General features: G+C 41.9%; 1 protein-coding gene and 1 long non-coding RNA gene across 6 annotated transcripts in view; one reads left to right on the top strand and one right to left on the bottom strand.

Annotated features, from left to right (window-relative positions):
• Window positions 1-9,513, top strand: part of UBE3D (ubiquitin protein ligase E3D) — a 61,449-nt gene extending 51,936 nt beyond the window's left edge. For both annotated transcript variants that reach the window (XM_081857310.1, XM_081857309.1), the window contains one exon: window positions 9,111-9,513. In XM_081857310.1, coding sequence (XP_081713436.1) covers window positions 9,111-9,123 — 13 coding nt within the window. In that variant the 3' untranslated portion in view covers window positions 9,124-9,513. The remainder of the gene's footprint in view (window positions 1-9,110) is intronic.
• LOC309339375 overlaps window positions 1-22,709 on the bottom strand; it is a 77,603-nt gene that overhangs the window by 35,814 nt on the left and 19,080 nt on the right. The window lies entirely within an intron of this gene.

The raw sequence follows: 22,709 nt of genomic DNA, 5'->3' as shown, positions 1-22,709 counted from the left end.
TTTGACAACATTTCTTGGATGTTTATGAAGAAAAATTTGGAAGGGATGGGAGTGGGGCGGGGGTTTGAAAATGGAATAGAAGCAATCTATTCAGAGCAAAAAGCTAAATTGATAGTGAACAATGTGGTGACAGAGGAGTTCAAAATTGAAAAAGGGACACGGCAGGGGTGCCCACTATCCCCTCTATTATTTATTTCAGTCCTGGAGGTGCTTTTGAACAGGATTAGGGAGGACCGGTTGGCACAAGGAATTGAGGTCGGAGTGAAACAATATACATTGAAAGCATTTGCAGATGATTTGGTATTAACATTACAGGAGCCAGTATCTAGTACAAAAAGAGTTTTAGAATTGATCTCTGAATTTGGTCGGGTGGCGGGATTTAAGTTGAACAAGCAAAAAACTAAGGTTTTAGCAAAAAATTTGACATCTACAGAAATAGATGAGTTTCAGAAAGAGACAGAACTAAATGTGGTTAAAAAAGTGAAATATCTAGGGGTGTATTTGACCTCCAAAAATTTGAATTTGTTTAAAGATAACTATGAAAAATGTTGGTCAGAAATCAAAAGAGATTTGGAAATTTGGTCAAGATTGAAACTTTCCTTGTTGGGTCGAATTGCAGCTATAAAGATGAATGTATTGCCGAAAATGTTATTTTTGTTCCAGGCCCTACAGATCGTGGACAAAGTGGAATGTTTTGGAAAATGGCAGAAGGATATCTCTAAGTTTGTCTGGCAGGGCAAAAAGCCCCGAATAAAGTTTAAAATACTAACGGATGCGAAAGAAAGAGGGGGGTTTGCCCTGCCGGACTTGAGGTTATATTATGAATCTGCAGCCTTCTGCTGGTTGAAAGATTGGTTTTTGCTGGAGAACACTGATGTCCTGGATCTGGAAGGGTTTGATAATGCTTTTGGGTGGCATGCATATTTGTCGTACGACAAGGTTAAAGTTCATAGATTGTTTAAAAATCATATTGTCAGAAGAGCAATATTCATGGTCTGGACAAAATATAAAGACTTATTAGAGGGTAAGACCCCGAGGTGGCTATCTCCGGTGGAGGCCAAGGCCCGTAAAAGACTTAACATGGAGGCCTATTGGCCAAAATATTGGGAAATAATTGAAAAAATTGGAGACAATTGGAGGTTGCAGAGCTTGGAAAAATTGAAAAATAAGGTGCGAGATTGGCTGGACCAGAAAGTGTTAAAAAAGGACAGAACTTTTTTTATGTATGCTACCACAGCAGCAAGAATCCTTATCGCAAAGTATTGGAAGACACAAGATTTACCCACGCTGGAGGAATGGCAGACGCAGTTGATGGACTATATGGAGCTAACTGAAATGACCGGCAGAATCCGAGACTTGGGAGAAGAAACAATGGAAGAGGATTGGAAAAAATTTAAGGACTATTTGCAAAAACACTATAAGCTGTATGAATGTTAAGGAAATGCACGAAAAGGACCTTATTCAAAGTAAGCTTAAATTAGCTATTTCACTTATTAATCAAAGTGCTATTACTGTGCGACAGCAATATTTTATGTTTTATTCTTTTAATGATAGTTTAGGATTTATTTAAATATCATTTCAGTCTTTTCAGAGCTATATATTCACTGCTCTGTAATAGTCTATAAGCATAATTGTTACTGTAAATTAAATTAGCTTTTTACGAAAATACCGTGCGTGTTTATGTTTTGTTTCTTTTTTCAAAGCCAAAAAGTGTTTCAGGCTTGTCGAGTTTCCCGGAGTGTGGAGTTATAGAGAGTCGAGTTTTCGGGGTTCTAATGTTGATCACATGACTCTAAAATACTTTTTAAAAACTTTAAAACTCACTAATTTTCATCTAAAATTTAGAAAACTTCCCGGGGCAGGACCCCGGTATGGCCCCCCCCCAATATTTTTTATAAGTCGGCGCCCCTGGGCAAGAGCATACAATATGATGCCTAAACAATAATAATGAAAGGGTCAAGCTAATGAGCACCTGGAGGGAGTTCCACAGCCAGGGTGCTCGTCACCACCCTAGACTCTGAAATGGGAAGGGGGAACCTGGAAAAGGACCTCAGAACATCTGAACTGACAGGCAGTTTCACACAGGAAAAGGTGTCCTTTGGATACAACTATAAACTTATCATAATTCTATTTTCCAAGTGGGAGAAAATAAGTGTGCGCACACTGAAGACAAATTGAAGTAGGTCAAGTGATCTTTGAAAATGGTTTGGCAGTTTCAGTGAGAAGATTCATTTTCTTGAATTTATATAAAATAAAAAAATTCCTTCCAGTAGCACCTTAAAGACCAACTGAGTTAGTTCTAGGTATGAGCTTTCGTGTGCATGCACACTTCTTCAGATACACTGAAACAGAAGTCACCGGACCTTTCTATATAGTGAGAAGGTGGGGAGGGGTATTACTCAGAAGGGTGGTGGGAATGGGTGATTGGCAGATAGCTGCGATGAGCCTGTTGACGACTCTTAACGACTGCAATAGGTCTAACAGGAAAAAGCAAGGGGTGAGAAGGTGAAAAATGGCTTTGTCATGTATAATGAGATAAGAATCCAATGTCTTTATTCAAACCAGGTCTCTCCATAGTTTTAAGTTTGGTGATAAGTTGCAATTCAGCAGCTTCTCTTTCCAGTCTATTTCTGAAATTCCTTTGTAATAGAACAGCTACTTTGAGATCTTGTATAGAATGTCCTGGGAGATTGAAGTGTTCTCCTACTGGTTTTTCTGTCTTGTGGTTCCTGATGTCGGATTTATGTCCATTTATTCTTTGGCGTAAGGTCTGGCCTGTTTGTCCAATATATACCTAGAACTAACTCAGTTGGTCTTTAAGGTGCTACTGGAAGGAATTTTTTTATTTTGTTTTGACCATGGCAGACCAACACGGCTACCTATCTGTAACTTGAATTTATATCTTTCCTTTCCTCTATCATAGAACCAAAGGTGGCATACATGTGGTTCTCAGGTGGTCACCCATCCAGGCACTGACAGGACCCAACCTGCTTACCTTCAGCAAGTTGTTGGACTTAGGTGCCTCAGACTTTACCTTGAAGTGGCCTGAGTACTAACAAGCCTGAGGACATTTCAAAAGCAATGTAAAACCAACCAGGTTGCTCTCGCTTTAATGGTTTAGGATCAAGTCAGCAGAGTTTGAATTTGATGAACTTTTTTATTCCATTTCGCTAGAGTTTCATGCTTTTAGTTTCAACAGTGAGTCTACTAAACAGGGCAGGTGATAAATCTATATAAATGAATAATATCACCGGGGGAGGGGTGTCCAAATAATTTATTGCCTTTTGAAGAGATTACTGAAACTACAAGGGGGAGGGGAAGAATTGGAAGAATAGTCATAGGGCTATAGTAACACACCAGGAAAAGCCTCATTACATGGAATCTGACCCCCCCCCCCGCCACCTTCTTTCGTGATCTCTGGAACAGTGATGTGTCATCTGCACAGGCAATTACAGACCTAATACTGCCTTGTATCACAGAAAGTTTATCCCCCCTATGCCAATGTTATTCTAATTGCCTTTGAGCATGCTGGGAAGCTCCACAAGTCCTGGATGTTATTAAGTGCCTCCATAATTAGGGGGGAGGGGGCAAGGAAGCAAGGAAGCAAAGGACAGTAACTGAAGGAATGTTTTGTTCAGATGTTACTCCACAAATTCCTAAGGATGGGGAACTTGTGAACCTTTGGTATGTTGTTAGATTCAGATTCCCATCAGCCTCAGCTGACAGAGACAGCAATGAGGGATGGCGTGAGTTATACACCAGCAATATGTGGAGGACCACAAGTACCACATTCCCCCCCCCCCACTAAGAACTATAAAGGGAAGGAAGCGCCTCTCATACCCAGAACATAGCAAAATATAACAGAACTCAGTAGCACAGCATTTTGTCTAATCTACTTTTATTTACATACAATACACTCGGAGCATTCTGACTTTGCTCCTTCCTCTTTCTCATCAGACAGCAAAGAGAGAAAACAAAGGACAATAATCCCACTTCACGGAATACAGTAATCCCAAAACATCCTGTCTCCATCACTTCCCATACTGTGGAATGAACATACACCATCATGTGAAAGACAACAATCTCATGACTGCAAACACGGAGCAGGAATCCTAACAGTTTTCAATGTGCAATTCACTAGTGACAGGATTTCCATATTCACCTACTGTTTTGTCCTGTCTGAATAGACTGTGCAATAATTTATTTCTCCAGGTGTCAAAAAGAAAAGGAATACTGGATAGTCCTGGACATGAAAACAGCACTAAGAGAACTGCAATATTTGGCTTGAAACTGAACCTGTGTGCATTAACAAAAGCACCACTTGCTTAAAGCTTTTAAATTGTGGGGGGCAATCGATTTATTAAAAACAGGCATTTAATGGCCATGTAAAAACTCCAGTTTATTCTGAGCATGTGTATATATTTATCCCTTGCAGTCATATTATAAACAGTTCATCCTGTGTTGTGTCAGATTATGAGTGACAAAGACCTATAAGGGATTGTATACAAGCCTATCTAGATCTGGCCTTACCACAAAGCAATGCCATGCAGCCGGTTAGAGAGGGGCATAATTTTCCTGCGGGCACTTTTCATTTGTGCACCATGAAAAAAAACAAATAGAGAAACAGTGTGAGAGTGTCACTAGGACTTTTCACCAAAGGTACAACCATGTCTAAGTCTGGCCACTGGGGTTGCTTCTAATAACACTGCCAGTCAGGGGCGCCGACTTATAAAAAATATTGGGGGGGCCCATACCGGGGTCCTGCCCCGGGAAGTTTTCTAAATTTTAGATGAAAATTAGTGAGTTTTAAAGTTTTTTAAAAGTATTTTAGAGTCATGTGATCAACATTAGAACCCCGAAAACTCGACTCTCTATAACTCCACACTCCGGGAAACTCGACAAGCCTGAAACACTTTTTGGCTTTGAAAAAAGAAACAAAACATAAACACGCACGGTATTTTCGTAAAAAGCTAATTTAATTTACAGTAACAATTATGCTTATAGACTATTACAGAGCAGTGAATATATAGCTCTGAAAAGACTGAAATGATATTTAAATAAATCCTAAACTATCATTAAAAGAATAAAACATAAAATATTGCTGTCGCACAGTAATAGCACTTTGATTAATAAGTGAAATAGCTAATTTAAGCTTACTTTGAATAAGGCTGAGGGTTCATTAAATAAAAATAATATCTCAAAGTTAATGCTTTAATACAGTTAATAAAGTTAATACAGTATGCCTAATACTGTATGTAAATACTGTAATACTGTATGTAAATAACGGGCTTTAATTGGGTCTTACACCCTAAAAATATTTAAGTATTTGAAAATAACTAATACAGTACTATAGTAATATAGAAATACAGTACTAAACTAGTACTAATATTTCGAAACTGAAAATTTAACATTCTGTATGTATTTAATTCTCTATTTTATAAAGATTTTTAATATCTGACAGTGAGTTTGGAGTAGCCCAATGCAAAAATCCTGAGGATCCATGTGGATCCGTGCTTTGTAACCACGTTTTTGCACCACTGTGACCCTAGGCAACAGTGGGTGCGTGATTTTTTTGGTGCAAGATGTAGCCATGGACATGCTATGTGATCTGATGGTGAATTTGGGGTGACCCAATGCAAAGATCCTGAAGATCCATGTGGATCCGTGCTTTGTAACCACGTTTTTGCACCATTGTGGCCCCAAGCCACAGTGGGTGCGTGATTTTTTTGGTGCAGGCTGTAGCCATGGACATGCTATGTGATCTGATGGTGAATTTGGGGTGACCCAGTGCAAAGATCCTGTGGATCCATGCTTTGTAACCACGTTTTTGCACCATTGCAGCCCCAGGCAACAGTGGGTGCGTGATTTTTTTGGTACAGACTGTAGCCACGGACATGTAATGTGATCTGATGGTGAATTTGGGGTGACCCAATGCAAAAATCCTGAGGATCCATGGGGATCCGTGCTTTGTCACCACGTTTTAAATGGGGAGGGAAAGAAAAACACAGAAGGGACAAGAAGCACAAGAGGGGTATGCGGAGAAGCAGCTGGCTAAGAATGCAGGGGAGGAGTTTAACGGGGTGGGGGGGGGAGGAAAGGAAGGCAAAAGTCCCCCCCCAGGCCAGCCCTCTCTCTCTCTCTCCCATCTGCATGTTTATCGGCTGCCTGCGAGTCCCTAGAGCACGGAGAGGAGGTGGTGGGCTGGAGCCTGCACGCAGTGTGACTAGGAAAGAATTAGAAGGAAGGACTCGATCCTTTCCTTAACCCTCTGCTTGCCAGGAGGGCAGGGGATTCCCTGCTCTTTGTTGAGTTTGAGCAAACGCAACAACAGAAGCAGGTGGGCAGTAAGACCCTGAGGCAGAATGCAGGAAAGCAGCAGCTTCCGCCTTCCCTCCGCCCGACCACCCGATCTTATTTTTGCCTGATTTTTGCCTATTTTTGCCCCTGCGCTCTGGCGAGTCAGCTCCAGGGACCACACATTCGCTCAATAACACGCACAGACATTTCCCCTTACTTTTTAGGAGAAAAAATCTGCGTGTTATAGAGCGAAATTTACGGTAATAATTTTCTTAAATTATTGGGGGGGCTGAGCCCCCCCAAACGAATTTTTGAGGGGGCTCAGGCCCCCTCAGGCCCCATGGAGTCGGTGCCTATGCTCTTGCCAAGGACATGTATCTCTGTTAACATCTGAACCGTACTCATATGTGTTCAGGACCCTGAATGTTTGGGGAGAATTTTGCTCTGGTGCTAAGCTAATCTCGTTCCTCTGTTTTGCTGTAAGATCAGCAGACTTGGCATGGGAACTAGCATGTTTTACCAATTATATAGGAACACAATGTGGGTAACGCTAGAGACTTTGGCTTGGTATCAGAGTGCCCTTGTAAGTTATCCAGGAAGAAGGAACAGACGACTCCAGAAATTTTACAAGGGGGTTTTGTGCATAAAGGTAGATAGAAAATAAATTGCAGATCTAATTATTTAAGGCTGTACCAAAGGAAAGGGGAAAGGAGAGAAAAGCGAGGGTGGCAGCAAGCTAAAGGCAATTGTGCACTGATGCTTCAGTGCTTGGGAGAAGAAGGAAGGGAATGTTGAACGTTGATGAGAGAGGAGGATGGAGGCTTAGAGTGAGAAGGAGAGGGATGTAGAAATATTAATACTACCGTACTTTCTTTATGACCTGTTGGAGGGTGAGAAAGTTGATAAATCCTCATTTTCAAGGCTTTGTTGAACAGAGATGGTGGCATTTGACACCCAGACCAGGGCTTCCAAGAGAATACTGGGCAGGCTAGCACCCTGTCGGACCATATTTAAGGAGTAGACACAGTCCAGAAAAGGAAAGTACGTCATAAACAAGGGTTCAGATCTACAGGCAGGCAGAGAGAGAAACAGCTGTGGGCAGTGTGGATGCCAAACAGGATTCTCCTGAACTAAAAAGAACAAAGACTAGAGCAGTTATAGAAAACAAAAACTAGGGTGGCTGCTGAAGGGGGAATTTTCTGGAGAACAAAAGGGCTTTTCTGAATAGAGCTGCTCTAATCTGGATGGGTGTTAAAACAAAACAAATTCCTTCCAGTAGCACCTTAAAGACCAACTAAGTCAGTTCTTGGTATGAGCTTTCGTGTGCATGCACACTTCTTCAGATACACAGATTCTTCAGATTCTTCAGATTCTGTGTATCTGAAGAAGTGTGCATGCACACGAAAGCTCATACCAAGAACTGACTTAGTTGGTCTTTAAGGTGCTACTGGAAGGAATTTGTTTTGTTTTGACTATGGCAGACCAACACGGCTACCTATCTGTAACTGGAACTCTGGATGGGTGTTAAAAGTCAAAGGATTACTCAGAACTCTCAGATGCCAATGGCAAGCAAATTGTTTTCCCGATTTCAGTAGGAGCTGGGGGAACCTTGGCTTTTGTGAGTCTAAGATGCTCCTTAGATTTGGGGGGGGGGGGAGAGGGCCAGGATCCTTTCTTGCTCATGTCAAAAGAGGTTGGCAACTAGTCCTGCAAACACACCCTGTTCTTGCCAGTTGACTGTCATAGAAGAAGGCTTTTAATACAGAATGAGAGATGTAGAAGACAAAATGGAGGCAAGCTAATGTTCTCTGGCAACAGTGCAGTCTTACCTTGTCCGCCTGTGCTATAACTGCACTTAGCAGCCATTGGCTTTGGCTGCTTTTATTTGTAATTGTACTGCTGGTTTTTATTTTCATTTTAAGCCCTGCAGTTGAGTGTTTATTATGCTGCTTGTTTTATAAGCCAAGTTGTTTTTAGAGAAGAATGGTAGGGCAATAGAGTGATTAAATCAACTAGGTGCTAAAATTCAAAACATTCAAAACACTTTTATATTACCATACTTAAAAGACTAAACAGTAGATAATTAAGAGTTCCAATCTATTTGTAAATTCTCAGCTAGGCTTCTTCTGCAAAATCTCCTGTGATGCTAGGTCTTTGAGGCTTATTAAGTTGCAAAGTGGAACTTTGGCTAACTCAAAGAAAAGGGTTCTTTGTACTTTAGAGCACAGTTTGTCATGCAGTTCACATCATTTGCATGTGAAGTAAGAACTCCATTTCTAATCTATTTTCACAGAAAATGTTGAACCCAGTGTTTAATGGGTCATATCTCTGAGCAGAATGTTAGGAACAAATTAAGGGAGGGCAGGGAATAACATTTATTTGATAAGATCAGTTTGGGGCCATTTCCCCTTATACAGTCATACCTCGGGTTAAATATGCTTCAGGTTGAGCCTTTTCAGGTTGCGTTCTGCGGCAACCCGGAAGTAACGGAACGGGTTACTTCCGGGTTTCGCCGCTCACGCATGCGCAGACTCTCAAACTAATGTCACGCTCATGCGCAGAAGCAGCGAATTGCAACCCGTGCAGATGCGGTTTGAGTTCTGCTCAGAATGCGAACGGGGCTCCGGAACGGATCCCGTTTGCATCCAGAGGTACCACTGTAAGTGATAAAGGGACTTCTCTGCATTCTCCACGAGGCAATATGTCACAGATAGCAGCATTGTTGGGGGGAGCAGGGGGTGTCCATTTTTTTTTTAAAAAATATCTTACTGTGCAGGAGCTAACTTCTTGGGTATGTTTTGTTTCCATTGCAGGTTGCATTTTTGAAGATGTGAAGGAACCTGGTCTGATCCTTTTGAAAATAAATTCCTGTCAAGATAACCTTCAGCTACAAAGAACTGTGGATCTAAGTTACCAAGTGGGGATGTTTCCCCCCCCCCCCCGAAAGTGATTGTGAAGTTCCTAAGCCAAAGGAAAAAAGCAGTTAATTGTATATTTAACTTGCTGTTTGTTGACTTTGGAGTTTGGAGAAGTTCAAAGAATGTGATGGAGGCAAGTTGGTCAAGATGAGAGGCCAATTTTGCAAGGCTTGAGTTCAGAGAGCAGCTTAATTTGGGATGTCTGGAGTCTTTGAGATCGCTTGTGAAGAACTACTAATTCTCCAAGGAGAAGTCAATTATCTTCTGCAGCAACTGAAGCTTTAAAAAAAAATAAAAATCAAGGAACACACAGTGGCTGACTTGCCCTTCTAGGAAACAAAATCTTCAGAGCTTTGTGAGCCCTTGACCTAATAGAATGTGAGTGGGAAAGGGAGTGACAGAGGGTGGGGGAAGAAGGTTTGCCTGCCCACTATTTGTGGCTCAGATTCTCCCTCAAGGGAATCTCACCCTCAGCAGAAAAATGGCTTTCAATCCCTGCTTTTATGATAAAAAATTTTTTGGGTAAACTGTGAACCCCGATTGCCAAGAAAAGCCTAAAAGTTTTTAGATTTAACAGCAGATTATTCCAAGGTAATGTTGGTTAAGGGCTGGTCCCTGCATGTATTTACACCACTTCATTTCTGAGATTAATGTGTGAGCTGTCTGCATTTAAAAAAGCATTGAGTCTGAGATGATATTGAAGTGATGGAGCTGAGACAGTGTGTCATGTGCTGGATCAACAGCAAATGTTCAGGGTGCTGGGTTGCAGAAAGCATCAGTGGGACTCAGCGGCGTAGCGTGGGTTGTCAGAACCCGGGGCAAGGGAAGTAATTTGCGCCCCCTAACCCGGGGCAAGGCAAGTAATTTGCGCCCCCTAACCCGGGGCAAGGCAAGTAATTTGCGCCCCACGCTGTGGCGCCCCCCCCCCCAAGCCTCTATATTCTGCGCTTGTCAGGCTTGGCTGCTGGCCCTCCGTGGCCTGGCAACGGACTCAAGAGACCGGCCGTGGCGGCGCTGGAGGGCTGGTCTGGGGCCGGAGAGAAGCCTCGGAGAGTTCTCGCTGGGTTGACCTCGCAGCCTGGGTTACCCTGCGGGGCTGTTGTGAAAGGCGAAGGCGAGCGGCAGCGTGGCTTGCAGCGGAGCAAAGGGCACGACCACGGCGCCGGGACGTGCCCTTTGCTTGTGCCCCTTTGCTGGGGAGGCTGAGAAGGGCGCCCCTTTGCTGCGCTCCCCCGGGAGGTCCCCCGGGAGCAGAGCCCGCTGCCTGCGCTGGCAAGGAGGATGAGCCCAGCTGGCAGGCCGGCCAGAGAGGAGCCTCGCAGGCAGCGAGTGGCTGGCTCCTTGCGGGCGGCGGCGGCGGCAGCGCAACTCCCTCCTGCCGCGAGAGGCGGGCAGCAGCCGGGCCTCGGACCTGCAGCCAGGAGCGCTGCCTCTTCCCGCGCCCCGAGGGCTCCCCGCGCCCAGCAACCCGGGGAAAGCGCCGCACTTCCACCACTGGCCCTGCTTCCACCACTGGCCCCTGAACCCCAAGGCTGAGGCTCATGGCGCGCACCCCGGCTTGCAGCTCCTCCGCCGCCCTTCCAATGGGGCAGCGGCCCGCAGGGACGAGCAGGCGCGCTCTCTGTCCCCAGCTGAAGCCGAGGGGGGCTTCTGGTAGCCCCGGGGTGGGAGGCGGAGGGGGGTCGCTGGCTGCAGCCGCCTCGCCTCGCCTCCGTTCTCCTCTCAAATCAGACACAGATGGCTGCTGACAGCGAGGAGAAGGGGCGGGGGCGGAGAAGCGCAGCGTGGGCAGTGGGAGGCGGCTGGGGGGGGCTCGCAAGAGAAGCGCGCCCCGCGGGACTGAACCAGGTTCCTCTCCCCGGCTCCCGCAAAGCGACGTGCCCGTCTTGTGCTCTCCGCAAAAGGCGCCAGATCAAAGCAGCAAACGGTACAGATCCACACCACGCCCCCCGCGGAACAGTCGTGCCCTCCACATCACAGGCAGCTCAGAGTTAAACTCTGCGCCCGAGGCTCTTCGGCAACTCCGGAGGCGGCGAGTGCGCCCCCCCAGATGTTGCGCCCGGTGCGGCTGGCCCCCCTTGCACCCCCCACGCTACGCCACTGGTGGGACTTAGTTACTCACAGAAACATACTTGCTGCAAAGAGAGGCTGACGCGCCACAGGGCTGCTGTGTGATGTATTAGAGACCACCATATTAATAAGTGCCCAAACTACCTAAGGCTGCCCTTGTTTGCAAATTTGAATGGTTTTCTCCCTTTCGGCTAAATGGGAACACAAGGCCATGTCTGCAGAAAGGTTGAAGTGTATTTTGTGCCTCGAAAGAGCAAGGTATAATGTATTACAGAGCACTCCAGTGCACCTCCTGAAGGCAAGCAGACCCCCCAGGAGCAGCATCGTATCAGGGGTTGTGCTGCATGGCTTTTCTGTCTCAGTTGCTCATGGGTCCAGCTGTAGTGTGGAATGCATGACTGATTGCTCATGAAAGCAGTGTGTAATTGACCCATGTAAAAGTTCCAGTGCACACAAACAGATGCAAATCAGTGTGCATCCTTATCATCAACAATAATTCCCAATAATTTTCTGTAAATGTGCAAAGGACTACAACATACACCACACTATTAAGATGGCATTTTTCATGTGCAAAATTGTGTCCTGACACTTGGCAGAGAATTCCATGTGAACTTTTTTTTTTTTTTTTGAAGTTTTACTTTATTTTAGCCCAGCACAAAGGTGAGCGTACACAGCAATTCCATTGCACGGCTTGTGCAGGCTGTTTTCTCAGATTACCAGACTTGCCCTTTAATAGACTTTGATTTATGTGGTCCTAATAAGAGCGGAGCAGGCAAAGGCCTTTATTTGAGGATTGAAAAGAAAGCAGATATGGGACAATTTACAGCTTGCGCTTAGCTGCAAAAAAGGTCTTTTGCCAAATGACTGAGGAAATATATTTCAGGCTGATGAAAAGCCACTAAATCTGGAGAGCTTTAAAAAATAAATGGCATTTTAAAGGGGAAACTTGAGCTGCTGTTGTAGCTCATCCTTACTAATTATTAAAATCCTATTTTGAAGCTGTGATTTACAAACATAGTTTGACTGTTGTGAGCTCTCTTCAGTTTGTGAAGAAAAAAATGTCAATTCCCATCCTGCAAATGGATATGTAGAAGACCTGGAATTTTTGCAACCCTCTGCTTACTCTGCCAAAGAAGTAATGGGGAATCTAATTTGTCATCACTCATGAAGCAAGAGGACGTCTCAAAATGATGCTCAATGTAAAAATAAATTTGCTATTTTTCTTGAAGGAAATAAATGATTGACCATTGTCAGAAATTCTTTAGATCTCCCACAAGATCTCTCAAAAGTAATGAGAAGCTTGTTTGCAAAGATAATAATTTTGCATGGGCAATATACAACAACAGGCAGTTTAAACCTTATAAGAGAGGTGCCATAATTTGCAAGATGTTTCATATCTATAGTTTATACCTATTACATTACATTATTACAGCGATGGGAGAAACCATAATTACTTAACTCTGCTTTGGCATCTCGGTAATGGTTGCCTATTTGTGGAATGCATTCCCTGGTGACATGTGTATGTCTTCATTAACTTTCAAGAAAACTTAAAAACATTTCTATTCGCTCAGGCATTTAGTGGCTAAAAGATACTGTTCCTGGAAACCTTGAAATTATTAGCTATGAGGGTATGTTTTAAAATGTTTAAATTGTTTTTAAATAATTGTTTTTAAATAACATTCTTACCTTATTTTTAATAGCACAGTTTTACTGCTTTGTGTCTGCTGCCCTTGGCTCCTTGGGGAGAAGGGATGGGATGGAAATTTAATAAATAAATAAAACTCATCTCCTTCCTCCAACCCTGGTTCCTGTCTTGAGGGAGGTACACAACTTGCTGCCCCATCCCCCTGGCTCAGCCTTGGGGGGGGGGGGCTGCCTCTGCCACACACTCCTTGGAACCGTACCAGTCCCTGACAGGTGCCTTATTATAAAAAAATTATCACCATCTCCACTGGGTGGTTACTATTTCCTCATTATTATTATTTTCATTTTTGAAAAGGAAGGGTTTTTCAGAATTGCTTCCCTTCATTGTTCTCTCTATTTGTCAAAAAGCTGCTTCAGGAACTCTATACCCAAAGGCATTGAGGAACTTGAAGCCGTTTGGCCAGGGCTTCCACATGAGAAGGTTACAGTGAAAAATGATTCCCGTCAAACGAAAACTGATTTGGCATCATTAAATATGGGCAAGGTGGTTCACGTTGCGCAGGCAGTCAGCCACATGTCGGTGCGCCCATAACTTTCAGAGCAGTTGCCTGGCAGAAACATCCCTGGACTCTCATCTGTGAACACTTGTTTCCTGTCAAATTATATCCAAATATGCTCTGTTGCATTGACAGTTTTGTCTTTTTATTTTTGGCCCCCCATCTCCTTGTGCCAAAATCTCTCCTTGAGCCTTAAGTAAATTTTTGAATCTTTTTCAGTCTTTTATTTTCCCCAGACCAATGTTGATGTGATGCAGTTTTTTAAGTTGTCAAATGACTGCTAGAAGATATTATGTCACAGTTCCAAACATGCCTGTATAGGGGTGAAGCTTTGTTTACTAAGGATCCACAGTGATTATATACAGCAGACCCACTGCTCCAAAGGAAATTATTCTGTGCTAAAGATCTTGGCACTTTTTATTTTAAAGCAACCTAAATCCCTCTTTCTTCTTTTTTTAATGCTGAATTTTAATTCTGATAATTCCAAATTCTCTCAAAATAGACAGCTCTCCCGAGTTTTTGAGCATACATTGACCTTTGAGATGATCAATAATGGTTTCTTCTGTTACAAGTCACAAGGGGATTACCTGGTATTTAAAACAAATGGAGAGTGTAAACCAGTCTAGTTTTACTTAATTTTAAGTGTTGTTTCCAATAGTGTCTCAAGATTAAAAACAAATAATTGATGAATAAGTAAACAGGATGGTTTAAAATGTGTTACTTCATTGAATCAATCTGTACGCAAATCCTTGAGAAGCTGTGCAGGTATGACTTTAACTGGACTGAACTAGTGCAGAGATGCAATGGAATGCAATTGTTAAGGTTGGACTGTGACATTGACAGGCAATAAAAGATCCAGGTGGCTACAGGCAAACCAATTCAGTAGGACTTGGATTTAGAGTTTAAACATTTTTTAGGGCAAGACAAAGTCATCCTAACCTGTGGTGACTGCTTGATGAATGCTGTAAGTTCAAAAAGAAGAGGGAAGAAATGAGTTAAGAAAAGCAATCTGTTGTGCATACTGCTTAACCAGGTAAGTGGAGCTAAAGAAAATGTAGGGTTCTGTTGTTGTTTTTGTTTGTTAAGCAATAATTCATTTCCAGTGGTTTTGTACCAGGGATAAAAAAGCAGGTGATGGATAAATTTTCCTCTCTCCTACATAATCATGCCCCAGTTTCAGAATTAATGCTTTTGGTAAGCGCTTACTAATAACACTGAGCAACACTGTCTAGAAAGTAGGATAAAAATACACCAAAACCAGGAAGCATCCAGGGATGACGTGCAAAAAAGCGAAATGAATCTAAACAATTGTTAAACTTTTTTTGTGTGGTTGAACATCTTAGAATGTATTATAATAAAAAATTCTAGTGTGTCCCCTGGTAAATAAAGTTCAGACAGCTGTGTTCGCCATGAAATATTTAAAAGTACAGGTGGAGGTGGTCCTCCCACATGATTTTGCCATACAAGTTGTTTTCAGCAACAGAAACTTTTAGATAGGTTAAAAAACGAAGAAATGGGTACGGTCTTTGAACTTAGCTTTTTATTATTTTTTAATTTGCATGTGTCGTCGCTGTTTCTAGTACAAAATAGGTTTTATTATGAGATATCTGACCTGTTAGAATGTGTATTTTAATAAATTAAAGTTTTTATACTTTTTATGTGTGAACAGTTGTTATTATCTTTTTAGAGAAGCCCTTGACAAAGGCATTTTTGGCTGAATCATGTAGGGCACATTGTATAAATAAATAATCTGCCCCTTCTTTCTTTCTTTGGTTATCTGTGAGATTCATTTCTCCTTTTTACTCTTGTCTAAAAACTGTATTTTCTGAAATGCACTCTCAAATAACTCATCTGAAACATTTTGCTTGGAATGACTTCTCAGGACATTTTTATGCTGCTACTTCTCTCTCCTCCACAAAACCCACCATAAAGTTCTTGGCACAGCCCGTTACTGTACTTATCCCCTGTTGAAACTACACACCTAAGTACATATGACTGAACTGAACATACATTCCTTCCCCTTTGTACCTTAATTCCTTCTCTTTGTCAAATCATAGACCAGGAAAATACACATGGTTGGACTCCCATCAACTCCAGCCAGCATGGCCAAGATTCATGAAAGGCACCATGTTGACTACCTATGCCTTAGACTATAAATTACTTGTGGAAGGGATATGTCATCTTGATGTTTAGTCTGCAAAATGTCATACACACAAATGGGGCTATATGGGGGGAGCTGGAGCTCAGTGGTGGAGCACATACTTCTCATACTGAAGGGCGCAGATAAAATCCCTTCATAGACCCTCGAGAGCTTCTGCCAGTGAGCATAGTAGAGAATGCTGAACTAAGGGGATCAACTGTATAAGACAGTGACTCCTATATGTACCCAACAATAAACACAGAAGCCTTGTGTACCTTGATGTCAGCAAAGCATTTCTAAGCACTAAATACTTTCTGTTTGAGATCACCTAACTAAAATATGGACATTTGCAATATCTACTGTTATTTTCTATGTTCTTGAATTTGCTGCTTTTTTATTCTGTGTGATAGACACATCTGTGCCAGTCACAAGACTCCATATTCCTATACCAGCTGGATCCTCATCCGATGAAATATATTACCTTACAAATTTTGTATTATTCCTACAGACTAATACAGTGATAAATTTTTATATGATCTTGAAAAGGAGGGCAGATTTGCAAAACAAAACATTTCTCTTCAACCAGATCTTTGGCTGATTAATATCCTTCAGCCTTTTAAATGTGTTTGTGTAATGTTTTGTTGTCTCTGTTTTGACTATTTGTTCTTTTATCTTGTGGTTTTATCTTGTGAACTGCCCTGAGATTATTTTGATGAAGGACAGTAAAAGAAAGAAAGAAAGAAAGAAAGAAAGAAAGAAAGAAAGAAAGAAAGAAAGAAAGAAACTTTAAAGTTAATTCAGTACTGGATAACTCCTGAGTTCAGGCTGAAACAGACCAATTTGTCTTTTACAGGGGGAGTACATTGAACTGTGAATTCTGATTATTCAAGCATCTGCACACAGCCGTAGGGATTTCTTTTTCTAATTAAGAAATGCAGCCTGCAATAATCTTCTATGAGTACCGGTGAGTCGCATTTAACTCTAAAGTCATTAGGAATGTTAAAATACCATGTACAGAGAGAATCTTGAGTCTCAGAATGCACCAACACTGAAGTTACTGTTTTTGCTACTTACGTTTGTGATATAGTGTGCGACTGTTGTTCTAAACAGATCGTGCATGGAGAAGCATCTTAAAGAAATACACAACCAAAAAAAAAATGATGCCAGATGCCATATGACAATTTTTACAGGATTCAAAAAGGAAGAATGGGCTAGGACTGTCACTGCTCTTAAAACAAAAAGACAGGATCTCCAGGTGGTGACCTGTCGACTCATGACAGAAGAAAGACAGTTTATTTTATGATTTATCAGTTTCCTTGTGCAATAAGCCTCTGGCTACATATACCAGTATATATATTTAACGGGATTATGGTACCCAAACACAGCAAAATGCAAATGAAATGTGAGATTTTTATCCCCATTTGTATTGTAATGTGGGGAGCTAAGCTCTTTAAATTGGCAGTTTTCAGCACAGTATCACTTAACTCTATTGCACACATGCCAACTTCTATATCTTCTCAGAGCTGGCAGGAGAGATAAGGTACAAATCAGATGTGCATTATAGATGTGTCAAATCTACACTGATGGCAACTGCAGAAATTTGCTAGGTACAAGAACCCCTCCCCCACCAATTTGCCATAACAGAAAATCACAAGGCCAATCACTATTGGAAGTCTATTAATTCAGGCTGTTTTCTCAGAAGAACCATGACAGTGGTGGTGCCCTAAGCCAAGCAGAAAGGATGCGTGAAGTCCAAACAAAAACGATGAACCACCTGATCTTTCCTGATTTACTAGAAGTTGCTCAGGGGGCCCTGTATGGGCTCTGTCTGTAAATATATGGTGCAGGCTCCACAACTGAGAATGTGCTTCCAAGGAGACTCCTCCCCCCTTCCCACACACATCAGCTCCTGGTAGTCTCTAGGCCAGGCTTCCTCAAACTCAGCCCTCCAGATGTTTTTTTGAGACTACAATTCCCATCATCCCTGACCACTGGTCCTGCTAGTTAGGGATCATGGGAGTTGTAGGCCAAAAACATCTGGAGGGCTGAGGTTGAGGAAGCCTGCTCTAGACCTAGTGGGGCAGTTTGTGGCTGGGGCGGTTAGGTAGGCAGGATCAAAAATTCCATATGAGTAGGGTCAAGAAGGTCACGCGGGTGGGGCAAAGTTGTTCTGGTTTTCTCCCCATCCTCCTCCCTTGCAAATATATGGATACTAAAGCATTACAGTTGCACAAATAATTAGCCCCTAACTAAACTGAAAAGTGTATTACCTTGATTTAAAAGAGGCCCCTCCTGTCACAACTTCTAGTGTGGTTTAATGTGACAATAACCATACATATAGGTACACAAACACACACATACATATGTGCACATCTCAAATTAGTGTCTGGTGATCAGGTAAGTCTTAAGACCTTCCCTTTTTGCCAGACCTCTGCAAGGGATCTAGTGTACAGTTGTATCTAATGGTATTTGAGTGGTGATCTGCTTGCACAATGGGGCTGCCTCTCCCCACACCCCCCAAAACTTGTTCCAGAGGCTTTCCGAAACTGCTACAACAGATTTTGAGATGGGGGAGGGACGGCCAGAGAGAGGAGGGGACAGTTCTATGGAAGTTCCACTGTGCAAGTTAAACATCAGTACAGTGGTACCTTGGGTTAAGAACTTAATTCGTTCTGGAGGTCTGTTCTCAACCTGAAACTGTTCTTTCCCTGAAGCACCACTTTAGCTAATGGGGCCTCCTGCTGCCGCTGCACCGCTGGAGCACAATTTCTGTTCTCATCCTGAAGCAAAGTTCTTAACCCAAGGTAATACTTCTGGGTTAGCGGAGTCTGTAACCTGAAGCGTATGTAACCTGAGGTACCACTGTATTTGATAAAATATCCATAGCCTCTGGCTGACTTGTTTTTGTTTATTATTACTGTACTAATTTCTTTCACTGACTAAGTTGGATTTTAATCATTATTCTAACTATTTTCATTGATGTCCTTTTCATACTTCTTGCTTCACTAAAATACCATGATTGTTACTTCATCATGTAACAGGACTGCAGTGGTTATATTTGCAGCTGTGGATAATTTCTAGCCAAATTAGGGTTGTCGTCTTTTTTCCTGACACAGTTTCTCTGTCAGCTGCTTGACAGCAATTAAAATGGGATTTTATTGATACAAGAATGTCCCAATACACTCCAGCCTATTCCAACCTATTTCTTTGGCAGATACTGTGCTAATGTAGCTGCATAAAACATTTCAGTTTGGCATTCCTGCCTAAGGTGCTGGAGAGAATCCATATGAGCAAATTCTGGGTGATTTGATTCCTCCCAACAGCAAATAGTTTGGGGTGTTAACAGAACTCAACAAAAACTAAGCTCAGGTATGGCTGATGAGTAACTGAAAGTGTTTCCACAAAACTGTAACGGAACCTCAGCACTTATGTAAAGCTTCCACATTCTATGTGTGTCTTAAGATAACAATTGCCACAAATTTCTCAGTAATGCTGGTAAAGATGCCAAGCTCTTAGCCAAGCAATATCCTCAGTTCAAAATGCAGGGCTTCTGCAAGGCTTCTACAAGAAGCAACATTCCAAATTTTTAAAAAATTAAAAATCAAATGTCCTTACCATATATTAATTTCCTTTATAAACAATGAAAATACATGAATATTTGTGCAGAAATGACTGCACAAACTTTATTTAATTTCAATACAGAAATAAAAATTGTGTTTAGAATCCCTTACTATATTATTACAAATAACGTTTCTGTTTATATATTCATTGCAGATGCCTGACGTTCAAAGACTGGGGGGCGTTAACTGAACCAGTCCTCTTCCTATGTGTAATATTTTAACATAATATACAAAAGCTCTTGAGAACTGGCTCTCAAGAGTGCTCACTGGAAATCACATGGGTGACACACCTCAATCTATATCAAAAACACTTAATTCAGTTGCATCTAAATGCATTTTTAGAACTATGTTATGTAGTCCTTGTGTTGCGACTTTCAAATGCTAGTATTCATGAGTTTTTCTCCAGTGGTTCAGTATGATAAATGATGTTATGCATGCTAATTGAGTCCATATATCTCCTTAATATCTAAACTGTTTTCTGGCATTTCTCTGACTCGGAAATTCATGACTCAGCATTTGCTCACACTGTGCGCAACACAGTACTTCCCTCCTATTAACACATCTCTCAATTCAGTTATCAGCTGGGAGTTTGGGTTTATGAGGATTTCTGATAAATGCAACAAACTATATCATTTTAATCATTCCTTGTTTTGTTTTTTGTATGGCAGTAGTTTTTACTTAGTTATAAACTTATAAAACAAAGGCATTGTTGATAACTGTGAATATTTACAATCTGGATTGTTTGCTGATCTAAACTGAAATATTTTGGATTTATTTTGAAGATTTACTTCATAATACAACTAGGAAGAGGGCACTTTACATACTCAAGCTGCAATGTTGTCATCAGTTGCCATTGCCACAAAAGTATCTCATCCATACTGCTCCAGAAGTATGCTGTTTAGACTATTTCCACCAGGGGTCAGCAAACTTTTTCAGCAGGGGGCCGGTCCACTGTCCCTCAGAACTTGTGGGGGGCCGGACTATATTTTGGGAGGAAAAAAATGAATGAATTCCTATGCCCCACAAATAACCCAGAGATACATTTTAAATAAAAGGACACATTTTACTCATGTAAAAACACGCTGTTTCCTGGACCAAATGCGGGCCAGATTTAGAAGGTGATTGGGCTAGATCTGGCCCCCGGGGCCTTAGTTTGCCTACCCATGATTTCCACTGTGGCTGCCACACAGGCATCTGATCACACCCAAATGGGCTATCGGGGTGAGGTTTGGGGGAAAGACTTTTTTTTTAGTGTCAGTGATACAATTGCAGGATGACAAGTGACGGCGACTCCTTTCAGGCCCTTGTAATCTTACCATCTTTTATTGTAATTATTTTTTCATCTTATTACCATGCAAGCTTGTTGGCATAAACAGCTGGCATATAAACATTTGAAATAAAATAAGCAAGTCTAGTTATCTATTTAAATCAATTATATGTGGGGTTTTCTTCACCCAAAGCAGCATTTAAAGATATAAACTAAGCACTTAAAAGGGGTATTTCCATTGCAATGTTTTTCATTCATGAAGAATGCAGGAAACTCCATTTTTACAATGCTGTAGTGCTCCTTAAAGCCACCCATTTTGCTTAAAAAAACATGAGAGTAAGAGATTAACATTCAAGCAACTTAAGTCCTTGCACCCCAAAATTGATCATTGTACAGTGGTACCTCGGGTTACAGACGCTTCAGGTTAAAGATGCTTCAGGCTACAGACTCCGCTAACCCAGAAATAGTACCTCGGGTTAAGAACTTTGCTTCAGGATGAGAACAGAAATCGTGCGGTGCGGCGGCAGCAGGAGGCTCCATTAGCTAAAGTGGTACCTCAGGTTAAGAACAGTTTCAGATTAAGAATGGACCTCCAGAACGAATTAAGTTTTTAACCTGAAGTACCACTGTATATGCTTTACAGGCTCCCAACCCAAGCACCTTACAATATTAAATATTGCACAGGGAAAACAACATAGGAAAGGGGCTGAAGTGGAAATCAGTAAACGGGCTGGGGTAACCTGTGTGGTCATTGCGAAATTCCCTAACACAACTAGGCAATCATGTCCATTGCAAGAACATCTGTGGCAAACAACCGACTCCTGCAAAGATCTCCAGAGTTTCACCGCTAAATCCCCTGAGTTAGTGTTTCTGTAAATACATGTGTAAATTTCAGCAGCAACACTCAAATTTGGTGCCCCTTGACCCCTCACACTCCATTCTAAATAATAGTTGTGGCATCCCCTGCAGCGCCCCTGAGGCGCCACATCCCAGTGTGACTGAACCGCTCACACTCAACTAAATCCACCTCAGCTGGCAAAGGAAAGAGGTGGGTTTGCCCTGCCGGACATTAAACTCTACTATGAATCAGCAGCATTTTGCTGGTTGAAAGACTGGCTGCTTCTTGAGAACACTGACATTTTGGATTTAGAAGGTTTTAACAATGTCTTTGGGTGGCATGCATATCTGTGGTACGACAAGGTTAAAGCTCATAAAGCATTTAAAAACCACATTGTCAGGAAAGCACTGTTTAATGTCTGGACAAGATACAAAGATTTATTGGAAAATAAGACCCCAAGGTGGTTGTCACCTATGGAAGCAAAGGCTTTAAAAAGACTCAATATGGAGGCCAAATGGCCGAAATATTGGGAGATATTAGAACAAGAAGGAGATAAATTGAAATTGCAGAGTTTTGAGAAACTAAAAGACAAAGTGCGAGATTGGTTTCATTATCATCAAATTAGAGAGGCCTATAATTTGGATTAAAAAATGGGCTTCCGGGTGGAAAAATCAAAATTGGAAACAGAACTGTTAGAACCTAAAATTAAGATATTATCAAGAATGTATAACTTGCTGTTAAAATGGAATACACAGGATGAAACGGTTAAATCAGCTATGATTAAATGGGCACAAGATATTGGTCATAACATTATGTTTGCTGACTGGGAAAAGTTGTGGACCACCGGTATGAAATTTACGGCATGTAATGCCTTAAGAGAGAATATTATGAAAATGATTTACAGGTGGTACATGACCCCAGTCAAGCTTGCAGAAATTTATCACCTGCCTGACAACAAATGCTGGAAATGTAAAGAAACTGAGGGAACATTTTTTCACCTTTGGTGGACGTGCCCAAAGATTAAGGCTTTCTGGGAAATGATCTATAATGAACTGAAAAAGGTATTTAAATATACCCTCCTTAAGAAACCAGAGGCTTTTCTCTTGGGCATGGTCGGCCAATTGGTGTCAAAGAAAGACAGAACGTTTTTTATGTATGCAACAACAGCAGCAAGAATACTCATCGCAAAGCACTGGAAGACACAAGATTTGCCCACCTTGGAAGAATGGCAGATACAAGTGATAGACTATATGGAGATGGCAGAAATGACTGGCAGAATTCGAGACCTGGGAGAAGAGTCGGTGGAAGAGGACTGGAAGAAGTTCAAAGACTATTTGCAGAAATACTGCAAAATTTAT

Source organism: Podarcis erhardii, assembly GCF_964252035.2.
Source record: "Podarcis erhardii genome assembly, chromosome: 3".
Classification (NCBI taxonomy): domain Eukaryota; kingdom Metazoa; phylum Chordata; class Lepidosauria; order Squamata; family Lacertidae; genus Podarcis; species Podarcis erhardii.
The sequence above is the reverse complement of the archived record's forward strand: the minus strand, read 5'-3'. Positions and strand labels throughout refer to the sequence as shown.